This window comes from Mytilus galloprovincialis, chromosome 9 (assembly GCF_965363235.1).
Source record: "Mytilus galloprovincialis chromosome 9, xbMytGall1.hap1.1, whole genome shotgun sequence".
NCBI lineage: Eukaryota > Metazoa > Mollusca > Bivalvia > Mytilida > Mytilidae > Mytilus > Mytilus galloprovincialis.
This window is the reverse complement of record NC_134846.1, coordinates 55,157,003-55,174,248: the sequence shown is the minus strand read 5'-3', so window position 1 is coordinate 55,174,248 and position 17,246 is coordinate 55,157,003. Positions and strand designations below refer to the sequence as shown.

Sequence of the window (17,246 nt, the reverse complement as noted above, 5' to 3'; positions counted from 1 at the left end):
AAATTAATTTTATTTTGTTACAAGTCGGTAAATATTTAAAAAAAAATGTTTAAACACATCAATATTTACAGTGTCAATAATATTATGTCATCCTGTATCAATATTCTAACGCGCACTTGTCCTATTCGAAAAGGGTGAAAAAAGGGGTGCCCGTGGATAACACCTTACATGATCTTTTAGGGATCACAGCATGACTTTAAAGCCAGTTAGTTATTCTACCATTTGATTTTTAGGGGAGTGGGGTGGGGAATGGGCTAGGATAAGAATTTCTTACCTGCATATATTTTAAGCTTTAAATTCTTTCCTGTCTTTTTTATTTTTCACTCTTTTCAGTTATGACTGTTTTTTATTTGTTTATCCTGCCTTTTATTTAAAAAGTGTCTCGATCAGTCTGTTTTTTTTTAACTCAAAACTCCTGTACGTACGTCCTTTTTTTTTTTTTTTTTTTTTCCCTAGCTCCCAAATAAAAATCAAATGATAGATCCCTTAATTAAATATCTGATGATTTTTTCCCCAATAGATATATAGTCCAAAATTAAATTATGTTGTTGTCTTGAAAGATCTTGAAAGGCAATTTTATTTTTTGCTTTGACGCCACTGCCGGACTCACTCACTCTGCGACGCAAGCCCTCATAATTATTTTGACTACAATAGATACATGCGGCAGTGGTATAGGTATCAAATCATATAGTCTGGATCTACTTACAGACTAAAGAAACATATGGGAAGGGGTTGAAAACTATGAAAACAAAATATAGACTATTAGAATAGAGTCTATAATGTCATTAATAGGCTGACCTTCTATCAAAAAAAAAAATAATTAAGGATTTATCAAGTTTGCAAAAAATAAGAAAACTGTGGTAAATTAGAGCAGAATGACATATAAAACATTTAAAGAATACATAAATGTCCATTGTGAAAACCTCGTCCCCGAGGCATAGACCCTCATACCCAAACGAAAAGCAAATAAACAACACACAACTTTTTGCGAATATTTCGATTATTCAACATTCTTTTTCGTGTGCTATAGTTGAAGTGAAAGTTGTAGACAAATTCATAATTAAAAAAATGTTATTGCAGTGGCGGATCCAGGGGGGGGGGGGGGGGGGGGTTCTCGTGTCTCCATGAATGGGATCTAATAATAGTTCTGATGGTACTGTTTGTAGTTTTCAACCATTGAATGATTGGTATGTGTTGTGTACAAGTTATCATTTTGTACAAAAAAATTGTACAAATTATAATTTGTATTTTGACTTTGTACAAATTGTAATTTGTACAAAAAGTGCCTGTACACATTATAATTTGTACAAAATAAGGCTAAATTTCACTTATAACTTGTACAATTTTTTAGATAGAATAAGTTTCAAATTAATTGATAAAAAATCATTTCCATTTTAATTACGAATCAATATGAGACACACTGATAACTCTATTTACAATACTATACAAAAATATGCAATGCTCTTATTTGTTGGAGCAGGTGAGCGAACCATGACACCTTGAATTACACAATACATTCTGCTTTTTGCATTTATAATTCGAATTGTTACAACCGCCTTTACATTTGCAAGAGAGATTACCCTGTCCACCAGTTTTTAAACAAAAATTCATAGCTTCCCTTAGGGAAAGTTTAAATCTGGAATTTGTGTAACGGACAAAGTAGAGTCACTGATTGATTCTAGTTAGTTTCTGCTTGAGACTCCTGATAAATTACCAGCTATTGTCCTTACACCATAGCCTAAATTTCCTACTTCCACACCAAAGAGAAGAAAAATGTCAAGTAATTTATAAGCAACTTTAGCAGCTCTCTTAGATTTCAGAGCTCTAAGCATGCTTTTGGTAAGATGATCTTGATAGTGCATTATCCAATTAAATTCATGATCGGGGGCAGATTGCAGGTGACAAAGTCAACATTTACAGTTGAAGTCAGCAGAAATTATAGGTTTAACAACAAGTTTTGATATGTCAGTACGTTTTCGTTTCAAGATACATTGTTCACAGTTGGTGGTAAATATGCGTATTGCTCCCCGGCTAATGATCTGTGAAACAGTTAAGTTTATATGGTCTTCTGTTTTGTGACCTTATGTTCTTTAAATAATACTTGTACACCCTTATTAACTATGATCATATAGTTACGATTTTAGGTTGATGTGCGGCCATATTGACATATTGGCAAAAAAAACACATGATAAAAAGATTGTGTTTGATTTGAATGGTATTTCTATATCATGTGAGGATGAGGTTAAACTACTTGGAGTTACGATTGATTTTAAATTAAACTTTAATTTACACATTTCAAATATTTGTAAAAAGACTGCAAGGCAATTTAAAAATGTTTTGAAAAGAATTGGGAAACATCTAAACAAACTGAGTAAGCTTACAATTTACTACTCTTTTATTATGTCAAACTTTAGTTATTGCCCTTTGACTTGGCATTTCTGTGGGGAACAAAATACCAGGAAAATAGAAAAAATACAAGAAAGAGCGCTTCGATTTATTTATGAAGACCATCAGAGCTCATACGAAACACTCCTGCAGATTTCGAACCTTCCATCATTAAAAACTCGTAGAATGCGCTCAATTGCCTTGGAGACCTTTAAAATAATTAATAAAAAATGCCCTTTATTTATTCAAGATTTAGTTGTAATAAAAAATAGTTCATATAATTTCAGGTATGTAAACACTGCTGAGGTACCTAGACCTAGAACCTCCAGTTATGGTAAAAGATCCTTTAGATTTGAGGCAGCACAAGTATGGAACTCACTTCCTAATGAGGCTGGACTCATGACTTCTTTTGACCAGTTTAGGAATTATATAAATTCCTGGTGTGGGGGTCAAAAATGTTACTGCAGTTCATGTCGTTTCCACCCAGTGCTGTCTCAAAGCTGAAATTTCTTTCTTTCTTTTTATAATGGCCTTTTGCTCTGCTTTTTATGCATTTCTTTTTTTAATATATCTGCCATTAAATGCTAGTGCTTATATTTATTTATTTATTGTTTTTATGCTTTTAGTCTGTTATATTTTATGATCCCAAGTGATTTGCTGATTCCCCCGTTTCAATGCACATAGAGGTGCTTGCCACATGAACTTTGACTCTGGAGACTCACAAAGTTGCTTTCATTATATTGCATGTTTTTTTAGTTTTATTTGGTAGTATTTGCATGATGCTGCATGTTTTTTATGTGATAGTCGGTTAAAGAGCTCACCAGAGCTCATGTTTTCTCTGTTATTGTGTAGATATATGCCGACTCTAAATAAAATTTACTTACTTACTTACTTGACAGTAATCTTCTGTATGTAATACTGCATAGTATAATTTGATACATCGTCATGAACATGCACGAAAGATTTGATACTGGAAGTTAATCAACCAACAATCAATCAATTAAAATTCCAGGATTTGGTATACATGTAAATTTTTATTTTTTATTATTATTGTACAAGTTATAAGTGAAATTAAGCCTTATTTTGTACAAATTGTAATTTGTACAAGCACTTTTTGTACAAATTATAATTTGTACAAAGTCAAAATACAAATTATAATTTGTACAAAATGATAACTTGTACACAACATATGCATACTTATTCTAAATCTGGCGTCAAAAACCTTGATGTTGTTACACATTATTTTACCTCCATGACAAAGCAATTTGCTCAATTCTGGGCAACGATGGCGGTGTTAGCTAACCTCTTAAAAGCTTAATACTTCAGAAGGTAGAAGACTTGATCCTTCACACTTTGTATATAGATTCCTCATGAAGTTTTTCGTCTGTCATATGTTCATTGTCTTTGACCTCACTTTCACGGTTCAGTGACTGCTTGAAAAAAAGTTAAGATTTTTAGTATTCTTAATTTCTCTTCTTGAGAGTAATAGGATAACTATATTTGGTATGTGCATGCCTTGCAAGGTCCTCATGCCCGTCAGACAGATTTCACTCGACCTCGACCTTATTTCATGGATCAGTAAACAAGGTTAAGTTCGATTTTATAAGCAAAAGGTGTACTATATTTGGTGTATGGAATTATTTTAAGGTGTACAGGTCTAACTGGCAGGTGTCATCTGACCTTGACCTCATTTTCATGGTTCAGTGGTTAGTCAGTTTGTGTTTTGGTCTGTTTTTCTAACACTGTAAGCAAAAGGTCAACTATATTTGGTGTTCATGGAAATATTAAACGATGTACATGTCAGTCAAGCATGTTTAATTTGACCTCTGACCTCATTTTTACGGTTCATTGCTCAATGTTAAATTTTTGTTTTTTGGTCTGTTTTTCTAATACTTATAGCAATAGGTCAATTATATTTTGTGTATGGAATGGTTTTAAGGTATAAATGTCTGTCTGACAATTATCATCTGACCATGACCTCATCTTCATGGTTCATTGGTCAATCTTAAGTTTTCCTGGTTTGTTTCTTAGATACTATATGCAAAAGGTCACCGGTATTAAAAGTATGTATTGATTTTAAGGTGTACATGTCTGTCTGGCAGGCTTCATCTGACCTTGGCCTAATTATTATGGTTCATTTATCAGTTTTAAGTTTTTCTGTTTAGATTTGTTTCTAAGGTGTGGTATTTTTCATTCACATGTAGATGTTAAAGGACCTAACCAGCAATAACACATTCTCTTCTTTACAGGATTAACTCAAGGTACTGTGTCATTAACAAGCTAGTTCGCCATAAATCGTTTCATAACAACCTATCTGCTCTTTATATTTCTCCCATCAAATTTTTCAGTCTTGTTGGCAAGGGATATAAAATATCAATCTTTTCTTAAACAGTTTGCCAACAATGATTTTTATTGTAATTTAGGCAATATCCACAATGCAAATATAGAATACCTACCAAGGTTAAAGACTTATAAGGCATGTATATGATCTAAATATATCTTTATCTAAAAACAACTAGAACAATTTAAAAGCAGATATATGATTTAATAAAGAAATATATAATATATATATATATATCATAAAAGTGACAATTAATTGAATGTATATCTGAATTTAGTTTCCGTTATAAATTTCAACAGTAATTAATCATGATTTTCATATTTCATCGAGTGAAAACAAAATGTATAGAAACGTAATCATTAATATTCTTTTCAAGACAGAAATAATTTTGGTTTATTAATGTGTAATTATACCTTTAGCTGATATAAGAAAGCATAACCATGTCAAATCATAAAATAAAAAGCGTTTACAATAACAATATTTCTATTTTGAATATATAAACACATATTAAAACCAAAGTATTAAAGACACAATGTAATATTCATACAGATATCAATTTTTTTTTATTTCAAGACACTTCTTAATACATGATTAATGTGTTAATTATTTGTTTAAAGCAAGTAGTTTCATTGCCTGAATTGGTTTTAATAATGAATGAAATATTGGTCATAAGCTTGGTCTGTCGTTGATCATAAGATTAGAACATGTTATATTACATGACGGCATGTGATAGCCAATTTTACAAGCTTATGGAAATAATAACTTTAAACAAAGCTAACATGTTCTTTTCAAAAAGATGTTTTGAACCACTGATATTAGGATTAAACAAATCAATGTAACAGTGAAGGCCTTTACATACAAAAGTTGGGTATCAGAAGAAATCAAAATCAAACATAATAATCAAAAACAATAAAACAACATATCAAGTTATAAATCAAGCATATTTTTATATAAGGAAGAAGCATGAATAAACTTTATAATCAATTTTGTTGTGGGTAAAATGTTCAAAGGAGTAGGTTCAGTAAGACCCCTTTTTGGCCCCAAAATATAGCAGTTTTACAAAATTGTTGAAATGTAAACCTTTAGTTATTTATTGGACAGTAGAATGCTTCTGCTACATAAATATGGGCTGTTTTTGACAATACAATGCACATATATCCGGTACTAGCACCATTAAGTCATGCTAAATTACTGAAATCCTCATAATTCTGGCATTTTAGTTAAATTTTAGACGGTTTTCGTGTAAAACGAAAGAGGCCGCATTCGTGTTCATCCTTAATATTGAAATGTAAGTTGTATTTTATGATAATACATAACATATATAAAGGTTGAGGATGAACACGGATGCGGCCACTTTTATTTTTACCAAAAACCATCTGAAAAGTGACATTTTTCGGCATATTAGGTAGATTTTTCATATTTGAGCTTGAATCGGATCGTTTTTAATGACTAAATCTGTTAAAATCTTTCACATAAACTAATTAATTCAAATAAAATAGACACTTAACTGTTTAAAAAGTGGTCAAAATCTTTCGTCAGATGAACCTGAAATTTGAGGCCAAAATCGGTCCTTACCGGACCTACTCCTTTATGCACTATAAATATGAATAATCAGTCTAAACGACTGATTATTCATATTAGCAAGCCTGTATCCATGGCAGGTAGCTTTATTCGTCATGTGCATTTTTCTATAAAATCATGTTATCTCAACAGGTAAAGTAGTTCAGTATATATATGTTAATAACAAAAGTATCATAAAAATAATAAACTAAATATACATATATATACATAAATCAAAAGACGAAAGTTTGGTCAAGTCAATTTTGGTTGACATCAATTCATATCACTTTCCAATAGCATAAAATTCAAAAAATATAATTTTTTATTACATGTATCAAGAAAGGAAAATAGAAACAACAATTATACACTGCAAGCAATATAATATAATATAAAACATAATTATGGCAAAAATTTAATTACTTACATGGCAAGATAAACAGAGTTAAAATATTTCCATAATATTCTAATGCTATAAAACAAGGAAAGCAATTTTCTATTTGAAAAAAAAAACCCAACACATTTTATTGATTGCTATGGGAAGTAACCATCAATACGTCAATATTGTAGATTTAAACAATAAGTAATCCTGAAGCAAAATATCAAAGCAACATAAAATGTAAAACATAAATATTTAATCAAATGAAGCAAAATTAACTTATTCACAAACAACACAGTATTTCTTATAATTGGTCTATGCTTTAATCAGTTAAATTTATTGATACACTTTTATAGATTTTAGATGTTGTCCACTGTTTACATTAACTTTTGGAAATCAACAGCTTCCATAACCTGTCCTTGATTCTGTAATCTATTAATGATTATCTTCCACAGAGAACTAACACGTAACAGTTCTGTATTTCCTGTCAAAATATATATATATGTGAATTAAAATGGAACAGGAATGTGTCCATAGTGCACAGATGTCCCACACACACTATCATAAAAAGAGGTTATAGTATGGAAATACGAAATGGCATAATGTTTTGTTGTTTGCTATTATCTTCTTCGGTAAAAGATTCCAAAAGTGAACCAAAATAAAACTAATTCAGTTACATTTAGTAAGAAAGGCTCCATATTTGCTAAGTAAAAGATCAATGTAATATTTCTTCCATGTATTTTTTTTTAATTATTCAACTCAAGGATATTAGTGAGCAAGATCATCTGACATTATTTTCAAGGTTGACTAAATTGATTTTAAATTAGTTTTGACCAAAATCTCTCAATTTTGTAACTCCTACATTCTTTAGAAGGAAGAATCATTGTTAAACTTTCAGCATTGTTGACGAGCACAGTCACCATCAACAGAAAAACCATTGTGGGTATAGATTGACAAGAATAAAGAAAGCAATTAAGCTTGCATACAACTGATTTTTTATTTTCACAAGTGAAGAGCAGAAAATAATGTGAATTCAAATTGTATTTAATATGTGAAACTTTGATTTCAATTGGATTTCCCATCATATTTATATATCAAGAAATTGAGGAAGATCATGAAAAAAAACTGAGCTTAACACGAAATAAAGTATACACAAAAATAAATTGGCTTACAAATAACATGATCTAAATATTAAGGTATGCATACATATGAAGAAATCAGACAATAAAGTTGATATATACCTATCATAATGAGTCCACATCTGGCTCTAGTTAACATTACATTAATTTGATTACTATCAGATAGATCACCAATAAATCGCTGTATCCAGTCAGGGTCCGGATTCTTCTCGATTTTATCACTGGGCGTAGATCTAACCAATGATATCAGTACATAATCCCATTGTCGTCCTGAAATGTTACAGAAAAGTTGTAGTATAACTCAATCATAACCTAAATAAGATGATAGATCAACAACTCCCTACCGCCCCCATTTGCAGGACAAGTTATTGTGTAATGAACTGAAACAAATAATTACTAAATATGCAACCAAAGCGGTATACAAGAAATCATTTAAGAATAGCACATTATACCTTTGTATCAATATTCAGTGAAATCCCTGCAAAAATTCGATTTTCCCCATTTAAATGGTTTTACACTAGTAATTTTTGGGGCCCTTTATAGCTTGCTGTTCAGTGTGAGCCAAAGCTCTGTGTTGAAGGCCATACCTTGACCTATTATGGTTCACTTTTATAAATTGTTACTTGGACGGAGAGTTGTCTCATTGGCACTTATACCACATCTTCCTAAATCTATTATAAATGTGACATTAGGAATCAATTTAAATGCACAGTATACCTGTACATGTATAAAATTTTTATTGAAATCACCACACATAAAAGACTTTTCTAAAAAAAATTTTTTACATAAAATAATTTTCTACTCAACATTTTACACCAGGAATCAAATTTGGAAGAGTTAATTACTTATACATTTTAAAAAAAATCATAACATTGAAAATTGAAAGCATTGTAGAGAAATTCAAATAATTAATCTTGCATTCTTGTCTTCTGAACAACAACGACATCAATAAATGCATGCAATAATTTCAATTTACTGTATTCACTCAAACCAATCAATCTCTTTTATTCCCCCATTTCCATTATTCAGTTAAGCATGATTAAGTCTTTTTTTATCTGTCTGATAAATAAAGGAGTTTTGTTCTGCAACAGAGGTATGCTTAAAATTTTTACGATCTATGACATAACTTATCTTTCCTTACCTTGAGCTTGTAATACAGTGGTGACCTCTATACCAGACAATCCTTGCTGTAGAAAACCTTTAGTAATGAGTTGACACTGAGCCTGGTAAGGTGACAGGACTACAACATTAGATTCTTGTACTTTATGCTGTCTAATTAAACTTGCTACAGCATTAACCTACAATACAGGTATTTTATATAATATCTTCCAAGTTTTTTAATTATATTTTCCATGACAGATGTTTTTTATGGCCATTTCCTTATATTCAATTCAAATATTTTTCTTTGCACAAAAAAAGCAAATCATAACAATTTGATGCTTTAACATCTATCTGATTACCAATATTTTAGCAGATCAAAAGTATATTTTTATGGTTAAATCAATAATCATTTTATGTAGCAACTCAGGTACCTATCGATATTGATAATACAAATTTAAATTATTTCAACATGATATAACACCTCGTCATCTTCTTCCAGTATAATTTATTATTTATTTTAATACCAGTATATTAAATCTACAAAAACAGATTCAGCACTTTTATTTTCTAATGTAATTTTACTTAACTTACCGTGCAGTTAGCATCATTTCTGTTACACAAGCTTTTGTACATAGAATCAGAATCTTTGATACATTCCTCATGACCTATGACCTGACAGAATATTACTGGTTTATTAGGCCACAAAGACAAAGATGGACTATCCTTCTGATGAGCTGTACCACTTTGTAGCTGGTTGTTATAAAATATCTCTGAAGAAAGCTCAGCAATACCATCATGCTGTAAATGATATAATTTATAAATATAGCAAGTAAATACAGAGTTCTAGAATTGCTTAAAATAATCAAGAAAAATCTATTGAATTTGCATGCTTTGATAAATTTCCATTAAAATATACCATGTGGGGTCAAAAGGTTTAAATATAATTGTTTATTTTTCACAAGTACAATATTTCTAAGTATTAACAAATCACCTGGTGTACAAATACCCAACATGGTTTGTATGCAGAGCAATACTACACATCATTCATCATATTGTGATAAATGATAATAATCTTATTATTAAAAATTGTCGATAAACAATTTTTAAGAAGTTAGGGATTGCTACATATATCAGATGAAAATTATAACTTCATGGCTGGTGTCATTGATATGGTCATCTCTAGAAAAAGAATAGGTGATCTATTACTTCCATCTGTTTTAAAGATAAAGCTAAATTTCATAACTTGCTAATCTTAACACCATGAACACTGAAAGATATCACCTGTATCCTACATATGGACACCATGAACACTGAAAGGTATCAACTGTATCCTACATATGGGGTCATTAATTTAAAGAATAACTTACCATTCTATACTGAACTTTTAAATCTACAGTTTTATCAACATAAGGTTCCATAAGAGATTTTTGTAGTCCTAGAAGTCTAGCTGCTTTATTGTGGACTGTAGGTTTTAGACCCTGACTGTCACCCAGTAATGTCACCTGTTGTATATTCCTGTTCAATATTATTGGTGTCATACTCTCTGGCTCAGTACACATTCCACAATCATCGATTATTACCTAAATATAAATCATATATTTCACAAAATTTGATAAAGATATTGGCAGTTTAACATATGTTGTATCATCAAAATTGTCTGTGATATAATTTCATAGGAGCAAGATAACAATTTCGTTTGCCTAGGTCTGTTCATAAGATCAAAGGAACTTAACTATGAAGTCATTAAGCTGTGTCTTAAATTTTGTTTTTTTGCTAATTGGCAGAGCTGGAAGACTTGATTCCTGGATGGTTTATTAAGGAATCTCATCATATATACCTGGTCATTTATTGCGATATAATGCAAGAGTTAATATTTACAGAAACACAGCGACAAATGTTTTGAATATGATCTAACCAAACTCCCTGTTATTTAATGATCTGTAAAAAATGTTTCCCCAAAACATACATTATTGATGCAGAGAAATAAGTAAATAGATTTCCCCCTATCTGCCCATTAGTTATTCCTCCACTGTTATCTACCCTCAGACTAATAACAGGACAGATAAGTGTTCACTATCATACAAATTACCTGACAGATGTTAGTGTTTTGACGAAGTTTAGAGCGAGCACTGGTTACACAGGAGCACATTATTATATCTGCCTCTCTCAGTTCTGCTACCTCGGCTTTCATTATTGTAGCTATATATTCATCTATCTGATCTTGACCAATATCATCGGGATATAATTGTAGGAGCATATCCTGTTCCTGTATACTCTCAGAAAACTGACTGGATGCTCCACGGATCTTATGATGGAGAGCAATATTTTCCATAACAGCAGACAACACTTTCTTTCCTGTCACATGACTTCTGTAGGATGTTGGGAAATCCTTTTGCTCAACATCTTCACAGTAAACCCTCACAATTTTAGGATATGCTGATCCATGTATAAGCAAATAATCTGAAGTAAAAAGTCACATTTTTAGGATTACACATATTATAGACAGACATGTCAGATAAAGTCATAATAACAGTTAATTAATAACTAAATGTATCAAGTTTCTTGACGTAAACAAATGTTACTTAAAATATTATCAATCTTCTACAATTATTTAACTGGCTATCCCTTTCAAAGTTTAACTAAAAACAATTAGGAAAAAACAAAACAAAATTGTTAAATTATATGAAATGGCAAACCACCACTTTGTGTCATTTCAGGGGAACATCAGGTGACTAAAATTTGCAGTTATGACTTATAAATCTGAGCATATAGATCAAATTCAAAATAACAACAATTTTCCAGTTTTTCCTATTCATATATTTTAACTTTTAGTAATATTTCCATTATAATATACCCTGCCATTTGATACTAAATGTTTTGAATGTACAAAATGATTAAGCTATGAAACATTTGCCAACGGGTTCATATATCATATTCTACATGTTAATAACTCACTAGCAACAGAATTCAAAGACTCTTCATTAGGTCCACAAACTAAAACTTGTGGTTTTAGATCTGTTCTTGGAGTCCTTTTATTTTTTTCTACAAAAGTTAGAACGAGGCGAGCTGCAAGCATAGATTTTCCAGTGCCAGCAGGACCACCAATGACTGTAAATGGTTTAGTGACGGCCATATTGAATGCTTCTTCTTGACAAAGATCTAGTTTTGGTAGAGTTGATATATTAGTGGTAACTACTGGTACTTTACTGCCATCTGAAAAAAAGAATTAAAGATGTCAATTTCATGCAGAATATTTTGACAATAATTATCCAGAGCTGTTGGAATGGCACAAATCTCATCTTTCCAAAAACTCCATAGTGGGAGATGTAGATCTTCAATAGTGGTACTATAATCTTAATTGACTAGGATTATCAGTTTTCCTGCCAAATATCAGTGGTTCTCTTGGGGAACATCTATTAACAAAGTATAGAGCATCCAGGTCTTCAACCTTCTAAAATATAAAGCTTTTAAGAAGTTAGCTAACGCCACTGCCGTAGCCGCCAAATCACTATCCATACGCATAAAATGTGCTCACAAGAAAATCAAATCTGGTAAATGAAGTATATGTTTAGCAATTGCATAGTAGTATACATGGTAGAAGCACATCTTCATCTTTTATACAATCTTTCTGTAACTTTTCAGGGACTGTAGTTTATTACCAAACACAAAATCAGCACCAACTTTTTCCTGTCTTGACACACGCTTATAGCCAGCCAGTTTTCCATTTGTGCCTTTGAAAAAAAAATCCCATTTGAAGAGATTCATAATGGGATGAAACGAAGATGTGCAATTTAAATGAGTGTATGTACAAACCTTGCTTTTCAGAATAACATCCTGTTTTGCCATGTCTTCTGTGGAATTTTTGCATATTGAGAATTGCAAAAGGTGTCAGGTGTAAAAATACCTTATATAACAAACCATACCCATGGCAACATGGTTTTAATGTGAAATCATGTCTTGTGAGCTAATAACAGGGGGTCTTTCCACTATTTTCAAAATCTTACCTAGAGGAACTGGAGTTCTATGTTTAGCAATGTCTCGTGCCAATTGTGAACTTTCTGTTAACAGTAAAAGAGCTTCTTCGATAAACCTGTAATTAAAAAGATAATCATGTCAATTAATGATAAACTAGATCTACACACATAGAGTAAATTTTGAATTCTATTTCTAATTATGTATTGTTTTCAGCCTCCACAGTATATGGGTGTATATTTTAAAAGTAACTATATAACATCCATGCATTATGAATTTGGAATTTGAATAGATATACCATGGTTAGAAGAAATAACTCATATTTTTGGCTATTTGAATATTTTTCTTGGTTATTTGGGGTGGAATTTATTTTTTCAAATGTGTTCCTTTGTGAAAAAACTTATAGAAAATGACTTAAAAGTGCAGCTCATTATAGAAATGGGCTATTGCTGACTTGCAGTAGTCTTATCATGTTGAGCTTGTATGTTTTCTTTTTATTGTCCTCATAAATGAGCTAGTCTGTACTTTAAGTTTACTTGAAAGTCTTTTTTCTTCAAAATGATAAATATACAGAATTTCATTTTCCTCAACGAATGTGGAGCCGTAAATATAACAGGAGAATTCCCATTTCATAATTTCAAGTTTGACAAATTAACTGCTTCTGGTTTCTGTACCTCATAATGCTTCTTAGTTCTAGTAAATATCTGTTACACTAAGCAAAATAAACTTACATATCGGGGTTACATTTAGGTATCCATTCTACTGTACAAGGAATTTCCTTAGCCGCATGTGTCATCAACTGTATTGGGAATTTGACAGAACTTTGGGTTAACTGCATCTGAACTCTAATTGTGTCTAGTTGCTGGTCTACACGTAATAATACACAATGTCCAACCCATGTTACGGGTACTCCATTATTTAGAAGCAAAGCTGTTTTCTCATTTACAGTTGGATCCAACGGTATATCTAAACCCTTATATCTAACACAAAAGTAACCATGGCAACTAAAACTTAACTGTCTCTGTCTACAAAATTCCAATGGAAGTGAGAATGAGGCTAAGAAGTAATCAGCATTCTCCTGCCAGGTCATCATTATGTTATGAATAATCACCGTTTCTCCTGCAGTTACAGCTCTTTCTGAAGCTTCTAAATTAAGAACAGATAGCCATGCCTTTTTATAACTTTCTTCATCACTATATTTAGAAATAGGCTCAATGTCTTTAGATACAGAGAAGCATGATACTGGATCAGATCGATGTTCTAGGCATATGTCCAATAATGGCGTTAGGTTGATAAGTTGAATAATAGGAGCAGGAATTCCCAGAGACTTATTACTAGTAATTTGTACTTGGAGAACATTACCAACGGCAAATTTCCTCTCAAAGGACACTGCCTGTCTTGCTTTATTATCTGCTACAAGATGTTCTGATGACACTTCTGTAGCGTACACACTTTTACTGTTATTAATGGCAGAAGATTTTAAAGAAGCAGCAGCTGTCTGAAGCTTCTCAGCATTTTCTTCTCTCACGGCTATAATTAGCTTCTGCCAATGAAATGATGGTACTTTACAAACAAACTGTTCAGGATTCAGAGTTATTATGGAAATACCACCCATGGTCGCTATTTTACCGGTATTGTCATAGATACGACCATGCAGTGTTATGTTAAGAACATCTTGTTTTTCTGTTGTTATATCTTCTGCCTTCAGAAGCTCTAACGATAATTTATGCAGGCTTTCAGACATACCACATTCTAATGGGAAGCATAACTTTATTTCCGCTTCATTAACAGATTCTACCACTGGGTACAAGGCAAGGGGACGATAATGGAGTGCTGTACATAGATGCACTTCATTGACAGATTGTTCATACATCCTTTTATTCATCAAGGAACTATTCACCACATCGCAGAGAATACGTATTTCATCAACTTTGTACGGTGTTGACTGTTGATATATAAGAGACTTTATTAATCGATGTACTACAATATCCATGTAATTATCAGCTGGACTTGTCATGTGAACGAAATTTACTAGGTTTAAAGAGTAATTACAACGATCTGACAGACTGACAGAACCAGAACACTGATAATTAAAAGAATCAAGTAACCCTTTCAGTTTCTTGAAGGCAACGGCAAGCTGAGGATGAGACTCAACGGATACAACTATTTTCTGGATTGTGTGGATGGCATTCGAATCTGCAGCTTCACAAATAGCCCCAAACAAATCTTGGTACATGTTGAAAGAGTCATTAATTCTAATGCTATTTTGTCTCAGGAAACTTACAATGCATGTACACGCTACTTTACATTTGCAAACATTACCGATTTCCAGAAAGGGTTGTGTTAATGCTATACTATTTAAAGCATCGGCAGCATACTGCTTCTTCCAAAGTTGTAATACAGATTCCCTTGGAGGGAGCTGACAAATGAGGGGAATTACATCTGGTAGCTTATTCAGAAGGTACTGAGCAACATGATAGTTCACTGTTATTAATAATTCTTGTACCAGTACACAAGCTTCTGGAGTTGTCTTCTCCTGAATGTCTAAGTTGAAATATAATCCAGCATTACCAAGCCTTTTCTGACGCCACATACCACATATGTAATATAGTACCAGAACGCAACTCTTCAAATAATCACTAGATGATGCTGGTTCACTTAAAATTTCTTCCACTTCTTGATAGCTGAAGCTCTGTTTTGAATTAACAATTGAAGTTTTTGTGTCTACTCCAATGATGTCCCCTGTTTTCTTCACCGTTAAAAAGATAGAAAGAGCTAGACAATCAATTCCTGTCCTAAAACTGCACACATTTTCCAATAATTTCGATGGTATAATTGGTACTGAAGATCTACCAGGTTCTAAGTGCGATATCTTATGCTGCTTAGCAACTAAATCTATAGGACTATCCTTGGTGATATAGTTTGAAATGTCCGATGTGTGAATTCCAATGACATAATTTCCATCACCAGTCTCTTCAATGTTAAAGGCATTGACGATAGCCTCTGTTGGTGAGGATATTGAGAAAGTCCATTTTTCTGTCATATCTGTATGAGTCGACGAAACATCTGAGGGCAGAGTATAATCTGTAGGATAGAGTTGATCAATGTCAATATTTTCTATTGATGATGGAATGTTAAAATCAATGTTCAATACTTCTAACACAGAATTCATTGTGTTAATTGGACACACACCAACTACAATACCGAAGGCAACGTCCAAATCAATATCCCACTTCAGGAATTTAACAATAAATAATTTCTCTCCAGGATCAAGGATAGATACTTTCTCATAATTATTAAAATTGATTTTTCCATTCTTACTTAGAGAATATACACAAACATGTCCTTTATTAACTCGGTTTACGTGAGGCAATGTTACGACATTATACATCTTACAGATACCCTGGTCTACAGGAATTAATAAACCAGTATTCTCTGGGTCAACTCGACAAACAAAGGCCTTTTCTGACCAATCCAATCCTTGTTGAAGTACGCCCATAACTGATCCATGTTCTCCATCATCTGACATCTCCATGACAACAGTGTCACCTGGTAAGGCACCATGGCATTTACTCTGAGTGATTAGATTTACGTTTGGTAATTTTACATCTATAGTTTGTCCAAAAAGTTCATTATCAAGACATTTCAAAACGCACTGTCTATACTTAAATGGGTTAGATGCCACCAATGAATTAAGATATTCAGCAGATGGAGTACTAGTATTAGTAGGCTTGCTTTTCCCATTACAAATAACAGCTAAATTGTCAATCAACTGAATAATGATGTCATTTCCGATTAAAGAGGTATCCATTCCAGCTAATTGTTTGAGTGCACCCTCTGGTGATATACTATAATTATAGACATTATTATTAGACTCTGATGAAGTGTGATTCACATCACCATTCATACCATTAGACACTCCGGCAGCTTTTTTCCAGGGTGGGAGTTTTTCTGGCCTTGACAATGGAGGGGGTTGTGGCTGGTTAACTGGCTTGCGACTTTCTGTTATCTTTGTCATTTTATCTTTAGCAGAAGCTGAATTCATCATATTAGAGACCTGCTGTTTAATAGATTCCAAGGTCATTGATGAAGGTCGAATACTTTTCATGTTTTTACAGTGTTGTAGATAAGTTCTCCACACATTGGTACATTCACCAATAGCACACAGAGCAACAGGATCTCCTACAACAGCTACAAACGACTGAGCTCGAGTTAAAGCTGTGTTTAACAACTTTGGATCAGACAAAAAGCCAAAATCACCAATATCTACCTCTGATCCATTAGTCTGCACAGTGTCAATTAAACTTCGTGTTCTTACTGTTGATATAAATAAAGCACGGAATTCTTTACCTGTAAAAAGAAATATATATCA

At 32.3% G+C, this 17,246-nt stretch overlaps 1 protein-coding gene across 2 annotated transcripts in view; it reads right to left on the bottom strand.

Moving 5' to 3' along the window:
• Positions 1 to 4,915: 4,915 nt before the first annotated feature.
• The window catches only part of LOC143045335 (3'-5' exoribonuclease HELZ2-like), a 33,142-nt gene continuing 20,811 nt past the window's right edge, over positions 4,916 to 17,246 (bottom strand). For both annotated transcript variants that reach the window (XM_076217774.1, XM_076217775.1), the window contains 9 exons: positions 13,606 to 17,224; positions 12,907 to 12,992; positions 11,858 to 12,115; positions 10,992 to 11,362; positions 10,270 to 10,482; positions 9,494 to 9,700; positions 8,943 to 9,099; positions 7,904 to 8,071; positions 4,916 to 7,146 (listed from right to left, as the gene is read on the bottom strand). In XM_076217774.1, the coding sequence (XP_076073889.1) occupies positions 7,040 to 7,146; positions 7,904 to 8,071; positions 8,943 to 9,099; positions 9,494 to 9,700; positions 10,270 to 10,482; positions 10,992 to 11,362; positions 11,858 to 12,115; positions 12,907 to 12,992; positions 13,606 to 17,224 (5,186 nt within the window). In that variant the 3' untranslated portion in view covers positions 4,916 to 7,039. The remainder of the gene's footprint in view (positions 7,147 to 7,903; positions 8,072 to 8,942; positions 9,100 to 9,493; positions 9,701 to 10,269; positions 10,483 to 10,991; positions 11,363 to 11,857; positions 12,116 to 12,906; positions 12,993 to 13,605; positions 17,225 to 17,246) is intronic.